At 33.5% G+C, this 9,420-nt stretch overlaps 1 protein-coding gene across 1 annotated transcript in view; it reads left to right on the top strand.

The window, feature by feature from the left end:
- The first annotated feature begins 3,259 nt into the window (after nucleotides 1-3,259).
- Nucleotides 3,260-9,420, top strand: part of bmp7b (bone morphogenetic protein 7b) — a 100,039-nt gene continuing 93,878 nt past the window's right edge. Inside the window, 1 exon segment of the mRNA NM_001077146.6 lies at nucleotides 3,260-3,815. Within this exon segment, the coding sequence (NP_001070614.2) occupies nucleotides 3,416-3,815 (400 nt within the window). The 5' untranslated portion in view covers nucleotides 3,260-3,415.

The following is a 9,420-nucleotide window of genomic DNA, read 5'->3' as shown; positions in this document are numbered from 1 at the left end:
TACTAGGGGTGTCAAAATTATTAATATTGGTTCAGTAATAGATCATAACCGAATATTACGTACTGAAGTCATTTATCTCCTATGCACGATGTCGCAGTAAAATAGGAGGCGAGGGCGAGTAAATAACGCTCTTACTACAATGAAGGTGGCACAGCACACGGGCTGCCATTTCACTACTACGGAGAAATGCTGTAAAACTCCATCTTTACCTCTCTCTCACACACTTTGGACATTTGACCCGCTGCGCTGGCCTGTTTGTGAGGTAACTTTTTCTCTCCTCTTGGCTGTTAAAGCGATACTTGTGGATCCAGACACGAGCATGCCTGTGGTGTGAGTTTTCTCCACTGTGTCTATTACAGATTACCTGTGATAACTGCGTATTATGCGCATACAGACTGTAACCGCAGCTGTTTATCCCGCCATCGGCATACATCGCTTTAATTTCTAAAGCCGATCGCAGTCCTTTCTATTGAGCAGGTGAAGATAATAACCAATCATAGACACCTCGCCTGTCAGCGCTCAATAGCAAACAGGATAATTTTTTTACATGAGTTTATTTCCTATAAACTCATGCTGTCTTCTGTGCATGTGTTGGAGTTTTGTTTGATACATTCAGAAAGAGTGTTTTCTTTGGGCAGGTCAAATGAAGGGTACAGTTCATATATATTACTGCTGTATTAAAGAACAAAATTGTATTACAAATAATATATAAATATAAATAGATTTATGGATTTTAATTAAAAAAATTGTGCTGTGAAGAAAAAATCTATCCGACAATAGGTTTCAGTAGCGTTTTGAGTGGATTACGGAGTGTTTTTGTGACAAACAAGTTTGAAAGGTGTGTGTCAAAGCTGGTATAATCTGTCAGATCTGTGGTTCAAGCGCGAGAGAAAAACAGTATTGTAAGCCATGTTTCTTTTCATTCTGCTTAATCACGTGCCCCAAAAAAGATATTTAAAATAATCAAAACAATATGAGTCTTTTGACTGCTTTCTTTCATAACTACATTACACAATACTTGTACTTTTACTTTCAGTATTTGAGGAGTAAATTTTGAAATAAACTATTTGTGGTCACACTTTTGTCAATAAGGTTCATTAGTTAATGTTAATTAGTGAATTTACTAAGATGAACAAACAATGAACAATACATTTACTACTGTATTTATTCATGTTAGTTAACGTTAGTTAATGAAAATACAGTAGTTCATTTTAACTCACGGTGCATTAACTAATGTTAACAAGCATGGACTTAAATGTTAATAATGCATTAGTAAATGTTCAATTAGGATTAATAAATGTACATGTGTTGTTCATGTTAGTAAATGCATTAGCTAATGAACCTTATTGTAAAGTGTTGCCCTACTTGCAATACTTAAGTACAAAAAATGTTGAATACTTTAGTACTTCCACTTAAGTACAGTGCTTAAAGAGCACTTCAACTTCTGCTCAAGTCACTTTTTGATAGAGCACTTGTATTTTTTATTTTAGTCTGGGTCGCTAGTACTTTATAAAACTCTGGTAACAATTTTTTTTGGCAAAATGAACAAAAATATGATAATTTGTAGGGCTGCACGATACTAGAAAAATATGCGATGTTGTTGAGTGTTGCGATAAAAATATTTCTTATGATATAACTAACTTGCAAAACACTATTTTTTCAGCAATTAAAAAAATATATATTAATTTAATTTGTGCCTGCTCTTCTTGCTTAAATTCACCAGAGGTTGCTGTCATCTGACTGGCTGATTGACTGACCCAACCTCCTCCTACCCGAAACCCAACCGATAGTGTTTTAAAAACCAGCGATTGACCCACCTACCCCCTTTCCTAAACCTAACCGACAGTGTTTTTAAAAGCAATGCAGAAGAATAAAAGCCCTCACCTGATTTTTACCACATTTTCAGATTTTACCACCAGATTTTTTTAGACTGTTAGGATCATTAATAATGACAGAACTATATTGATAATAATAATAATAATAATAATAATCTATTAAAACAGTTGGGTCAAAAATACCCCAACATATAACCAAACTTATAGCACCTTCCCAACTATGGGTTATTTTAATCCAATGCATTGGGTTATATAATATAATCCAATGCAATGGGTTATTTTGATGTTTTTTTTTTTTCATTCTAGTATTACTATTTTTAGTATTACTATTAATTAAATAATTTTGGCTGTGTAAATAAATAACAGATTTTTAAAAGCTATATAATGAAAATGCTTTATTTCCATTACATTTTAGTTCCTGAAACTTTTGTTAAAATAAATTAGGAATCACAAACAATGAAAAAAACAGGACAAAGTACAGACAGTTATAAACGGTGCAAGCAGAAAATCCTGTGTTGATGGAGCAGAATATGGTGCTCTGTGTGCTGTAGAGACTGTCCAGCAGCTGCAGCAGTGTCCACACTGTACAATACATATTAACCACATCCAAACGCTTCTAAAAGATGGTCTTGGATGGAGAAACAGATATAAAAACACGACACGGAGAGGTAATTTGATTAAAAAAACAAAAACAAAAAAAAAAACTTTATTGAGTTATAGCTTAAATTAATTTTATAACGCAAAAAAACATTTCGCACGCATATTATTACAGTTTTGTGTCAGTTAAAGTTAAATCAGTTGACTGCTGAAATTGTTTTTATAGTGATAATAATACGCGTTTTGTGCGTAAAAGCAGAATCTGTGTATTATGGTTTGTGAACGCCTAATTCCTATCGTCAGTTTTATGTATTTTTGTATTTATTTGTTATTATATCATTCTGTTATTTTAATATACGGCGATGCTCGTGCTTGCTAAACCTCTGAAACATATACGGGGTCAGGCAAACCTCCCATTATTCCCAGCCAGCGTGTAACGAATGTTTTCTCCTTGCTTTTTAGATGTAATCTGTGCCCTCGGGTAAGCGCTCCAGCGCCACAGCTATAATAACAGCGGTATAATTCACTCCGCTTGACATGTTGCAATATTTTGACACAGCGAGACGCGCGTCGGGGCAACGTGCTGTCGCCGCAGGTGCATTCTGGAAACGGGCATCCACGAAGCGAGTAAGCAGCCTCCACCCATCATTACAGTTCACAGACAACTGAGACAAGTATCTGCGGAGATAACCCGACGGCCCTCCCGTTATCAGTCTCAGGGTTCTCATACCTCCCACTCTTGCCTTTGTTAGCGGAGTATTTGCGTCCGCGCTTCGCTCCTCCTCCTCCGGTTTGCCATCTATACTCGCGATCCTCCGTGCGTCTGCAGGTTGTGCGCTCTGGAAACGCAACAGGTTACAAGCGAGTGAATGAATCAATGGGAGAAATGCGGGAACTTAATAACTAATTCAACCTGCGACAACGTTTCACTGATCGTATTTGACTGATTGCATTCGTGTGGAACTCTTGCGCAAAACTTCATCATGGTTTCGTTGCTGGATTTAAGCGCTCTCGTCCTGTCGCTCGTGTGGGGATACTGTGTCCTGGCAGACACCGTCTTTACAAACTTTACCCTGGACAACGAGGTGCACTCGAGCTTCATCCACCGGCGCTTGAAGAGCCAGGAGCGCCGGGAGATGCAGCGGGAGATCCTGTCAATCCTCGGGTTACCGCACCGGCCGCGGCCGCACCTCCACGGCAAGCACAACGCCGCGCCGATGTTCATGCTGGATCTGTACAATGCCATGTCCACCGAGGGAGACGAAGAGGGCTTCTCGTACCCCTACAAGCCCGTTTTCACCACTCAGGGACCGCCGATTGCGACTCTTCAGGACAACAACTTTCTGAACGACGCGGACATGGTCATGAGTTTTGTTAATCTAGGTAAGATGGTCACGCGCGCGCTGACAGCTCTGAGATGTCAGATATCACATTTGAACCCTCTTTGGCATGCCACAGAAAACTGCAGCTATCAGTGATCGCTGTTGGATTTATTGATTACAAATGTAAACATTATTGTTTACTGCACAAATGGACCACATTTTTTTGTCATAATGCGTACTACAATAATTGATTATTTATTTAATCGATAGAAATACTAAAAATAGATTTTTTGATACTAAAAATACAACCTTGATCTAAAGTCCCTATATGGTCTAATATTGACAGAATTTTGAAATTACTCATAACATCCAAAGATGTAGGTGACTTCTTTTCTTTTCTTTTCTTTCCCCCCAAATAGAACATTAAATAATACTTTGAGCTGAAACCGTGGTCCTTGGTGATTCATTAAAATGAAAGTCAACAGCTACCAGCTCTTTGAGAATGAAATAAATAGACAAACATGCAGGCAAAACAAAATTAATACACATGGTTCCTGACAACACGCATAGTACAAGCAATTCTAGATATGGGGCCCCATTGAAACTCAAAACAGTCTCTTTCTCTATGGATATACTTCCTTTGTAGATTCATTTATTATTAATATTATTATTTTTGCAAATAAACTGCATGTTTTTTGCATTATTGACACAATTTGTTTATAAAGTTTTATGTTTTAACATTAAAGATATACACAAGTACCATTTTAACAATGTGTATGCATCCTCCAGGGTTTCTGCAGGTTTCACCAGGTAAAATTTAAGACTTTTTAAGACATTTTTAAGACCATTATAAATGAAAGACTCATAAAGGGCTTAAGGCTAAGGACTTTTTTAAAAAGCCCAGATATAAAAGATTTTTATTTGACCTATAATAAAAATATATAATTTAATACATTTAATAATACAATAAAAATAATTATTAAATATCTTAAATGTTGTCTAAGCAAGTTCTACTTGTATCCATGCACTTTTTTCAACTTAACATTTCAGTAAATTCAAGACTTTTTAAGGCCTAAAATTTAGATTTTGGGATTTAAAACATTTTAAGACTTTTTGAGACCCTGCAGAAACCCTGATCCTCGCTGTTGTGTTCTAAACAATCAGCATCCCTAAAGTGTGTGTTTGCACCTCTTATCCATGTACAGTTAAAGTCAGAATTATTAGCCACCCTGATTATTTTTTTCCCAATTTCTGTTTAACGGTGAGACTTTTTTCAACACATTTCTTAACATAATAGTTATAAATAAATAATATTTGACTAGATATTTTTCAAGACACTTATATAAAGCTTAAAGTGACATTTAAAAGCTTAACTAGGTTAATTAGGTTAACTAGGCAGGTTAGGGTAATTAGGCAAGTTATTGTAGAGCTATGGTTTGTTCTGCAGACTATCAAAATATATAACTTAAAGGGGCTAATCATTTTGACCTTAAAATGTTTTAAAAAAAATATAAAATTGCTTTTATTCTAGCCGAAACAAAACAAATAAGACTTTCTCCAGAAGAAAAAGTATTATCAGACAAACTGTGAAAATTTTCTTGCTCTGTTAAACATAATTTAGGAAGTATTTAAAAAGAAAACAAAATAAATAATCAAAGGGGCTAATAATTATGACTTCAACAGCACATCATTATATATAGGACATATAGCTGGTGGTTCACAATGTTAAAACATATTTGTTAATTAACATTATTTGTTAATGGAGTTTTTCCATTTATTTAGGGGGCTGTTGAACACCAACCCAGCCACAACAGCCCCCTAAATAAATGGATATAATATATATATATATATATATATATATATATATATATATATATATATATATATATATATATATATATATATATATATATATATATATATATATATATATATATATATATATAGGTTAATATTAAGAGGAAAATATAAATATATTTATTTTTTTTTAAGTCAAACACTTTGGACATCGCTTTTGGACAAAATTTTAAGACCGTAAAAACATGATTAAGACTTTTTATTTTATTATTTACTATATGTATGTGTATGTATGTATGTATGTATGTATGTATGTATGTATGTATGTATGTATGTATGTATGTAGAAAGAGAGAGAAATAATCTGTAATATAATTACTACAGTAAAATAATCCAAGATTTTTCTACCAGAATATAGAACACCAACCCAGCCAATAGATCACTTTAAACTATTATATTTTATAAAAATTGCTAATAAAAGTCACTTGTTTTGATTTTCTTCAAGGTTTAACATTTTTGGAAGAAAGATCAAGCTCCCATGATGCAATTCAAAAACACAAATAGTTAAAAAAAAAGTAAACATTAAAAACATGAATCACAAAACACAGATAAACTAATTTATGTATGCGTTTTTTTACAGTGAGGCTTTGTAAGTATGAAGGTGTCAGCGAGAAATGTTCTTTATTCTTCAGCTAAAGAAAGATGGCACAAGCCTTTGGATGGCCTTAGGGTGCATATAATAACAGAATATTTAATTGTTGGCTCAACTAATGTCCATATTGTGATTTTATTATTTTTTTTATCGAGGCGCTCTGGAATATTTTATTTCAATTGGTCAAAGAATCAGTCGAAACTATTTGTTTATAAAACAGTCTTAGCTTCTGATTGGTCAGCTGTGTTATTTTGCTAGATATACTGGAACAGTTTTGACACAAAACACCTGTTCACCAATCACCGTGTTTTTTTATTTCAGGAACTATAACTTGTAGCAGATGGAGCCCCCTTCATACATTTTCTTAATAAAATATAACACAATTTTAAATCTGGACATTGTTATTGGGAACAGTATTTGGGTTACATTTTTTATACATATTTAGGGTCAAATTTGACAGACAGTTGCCCTATTTAGTTTGTTTAGATGTTCTTCATGACAGCAAATCTGATACTGTGCTCATTTTGGAAGACTTTTAAATATGAAACATGATGAACAGCATGCAATAGTTCAAATGAAAGCACATTTTAAGTCAAAACGTATTAAATCCCTTGCTCAGATCGATCCCGTGTCTCATCATGTTTTGGCATTGACAGGAAAGACCTGCTATACAGAAATCAGATAATAACAGGCCTGAGTGAATAATAACAGGCCAAAAGAATGGGGATTTTTCCCCCCCGAGAGTCTTAGATATTTTATTTGTTCCTGGGCCAAATAGCGCGCATACTTCTCTCCTCCATTGTTTGTTTGATTTTATTAGGCCACTTATCAGTCCAGAGTCTTAACCTTGGCGTGATTTCCAAGCCCCTAATGCTGGTGAACACAAACCTATATTTGCATTGTGTGTTTTGGGCTGTGATAATAAAGCGCTGTCGCATTCCCAAGCGTCTGCTGTCTCAGCGCCAGCTGTGTCCTTCGCTAATGTTCAGGTGTTCAGAGCTGGCTGTCTGGAGCTCAACGCTCTCTTTATCTCCAGTTTTTTTTTTCTTCTGCAGTAATGATATCAGCTGACAGAGACTCAAGTGTTTGGCTAAGTGCAAAGTACGTCTCATGACTAGTTCGTTCAACTGGAATCCTATAGTCTTGCATTTAAGATGACCCTTACAAAAATATACCATAGTAAGAATTGTTTCTGCCAGTAATGTCCTTTGAAAAACATTACTGCATTAAATGTGCAGTTGAAGTCAGAATTATTAGCCCCCCTTTATTTAAAAAAAAATGTTTTTTAAAATATTTCCCAAATTTTTAACAGAGAAATGACATTTTCACAGTTTGTCTGATATCATTTTTTTCTTCTGGAGGAAGTATTTTGGTTTTATTTAGGCTAGAGTAAACGCAGTTGTTTTTTTAAATCCATTTTAAGGTCAAAATTATTAGCCCCTTTAAGCTATATATTTTGTCAGATTGTTATACAATACTCTTGCCTAATTACCCTAACCTGCCTAGTTTACCTAATTAACCAAGTTAAGCCTTTATAGAGGTGTCTTGAAAAATTTCTAGTCCAATATTTACTGTCATCATGGCAAATATAAAATAAGTCAGTTATTAGTAATGAGTTATTAAAACAATTATGTTCAGAAATGTGATGAAAAATCTTCTCTCCGTTCAACTTATATATATATATATATATATATATATATATATATATATATATATATATATATATATATATATATATATAAACAGTTGAAGTCAGAATTATTAGCCCCCCTGAATTATTAGACTGCTTGTTTATTTTTTCCCCAATTTCTGTTTACCGGAGAGAATTTTTTTTCAGGCTTAACTAGGTTAATTAGGTTAATTAGGCAGGTTAGGGTAATTAAGAAAGCTATTGTATAACAGTGGTTTGTTCTGTAGATTATAGAGAAAAAAATATAGCTTAAAGGGGCTAATATTTCTGTCCCTAAAATGGTGTTAAAAAATTAAAAGCTGCTTGTATTCTAGCAATAAAACAAAAAAGAATTTCTCCAGAAGAAAAAATATTATCAGACATACTGTGAAAATTTCCTTGCAAACATCATTTGGAAAATACTTGAAAAAAGAAGAAAAATATTCGAAAGGGGGCTAATAATTTTGACTTAAATTTTATATATATATATATATATATATATATATATATATATATATATATATATATATATATATATATATATATATATATATATATATATATATATATATATAATTCATTCATTCATGTATTCATTTTCCTGGCCCAGTCCCTTATTTATGTGGGATTACCCCAGTGAAATGAACCACCAACTATTCCAGCATGTGTTTTATGCAGCAGGTGGTCTTCCAGCTACAACCAAACTGCAAAGGTTTTTATCAGTTTAAAACATTAAAGGGATACCCACTTTTTTGGGAAATAGTAATAATCTTATTTGAATGATGAGTTTTAGCATTTTTAAAACCAAGATCATAACATTTATCATAAATAAATATGAATAATGATTTTTGAAGGATCTTATAGTAGGGCAAACAATCCTTATTTTAAAATTGAAGCATTTTATTTTCAGTTGACATAATACTTCACAATAGTGTTGATTGTTTTTATGGATAAATTCTATGTAATAACAATTTTAGAATAAGAGATATTGACCTAGAAAGTGTCAGCTTTATTTTCTGTCTTATAATAAACCATGTAACTAGACGATTTATTGAAATCAGATTTTTTTTTAAATATTTGAGTGAGATGCTAATCTGATTCAATGATTTACGTTAAGCTAAGCTAAAAAGTGCTTCTGCTAGACACTAAGATCGGCTGAATGGACTAAAAAAATGACACTGTTTAACTATAGGGGACTATTTAATGAGCCTATTTCCAAAAAGGTGGAGTGTTCCACTTTAATGTGTCACCGTGCTAGCAATGATTCACTGTTTTATTTTAAAAAGCAATACTTGTAATAACTTCTCACGTAAACGCTCTCCATTCAGGTAGCTTTTGGTCATTCATCGTTACCTCCACCTAAAGTGTAATCTTTGACACCGCCTTTAACTTGGCTTGCCTTAAAGTTTCATAAGAACCTGGCTTGTCTTATCATCGAGTTTCCTCATTAAAGCGTCATCATCTGCACGCAAGCACAACACTGCTATGCAAAGTGTAATTTATTGTCCGATAAGAGCAATTAAGTTGTTAAGGGTGTGATTTGTATCGC

Source organism: Danio rerio, chromosome 23 (genome assembly GCF_052040795.2).
Source record: "Danio rerio strain M-AB ecotype USA chromosome 23, GRCz13ab, whole genome shotgun sequence".
Classification (NCBI taxonomy): Eukaryota; Metazoa; Chordata; class Actinopteri; order Cypriniformes; family Danionidae; genus Danio; species Danio rerio.
The sequence above is the reverse complement of the archived record's forward strand: the minus strand, read 5'-3'. Positions and strand labels throughout refer to the sequence as shown.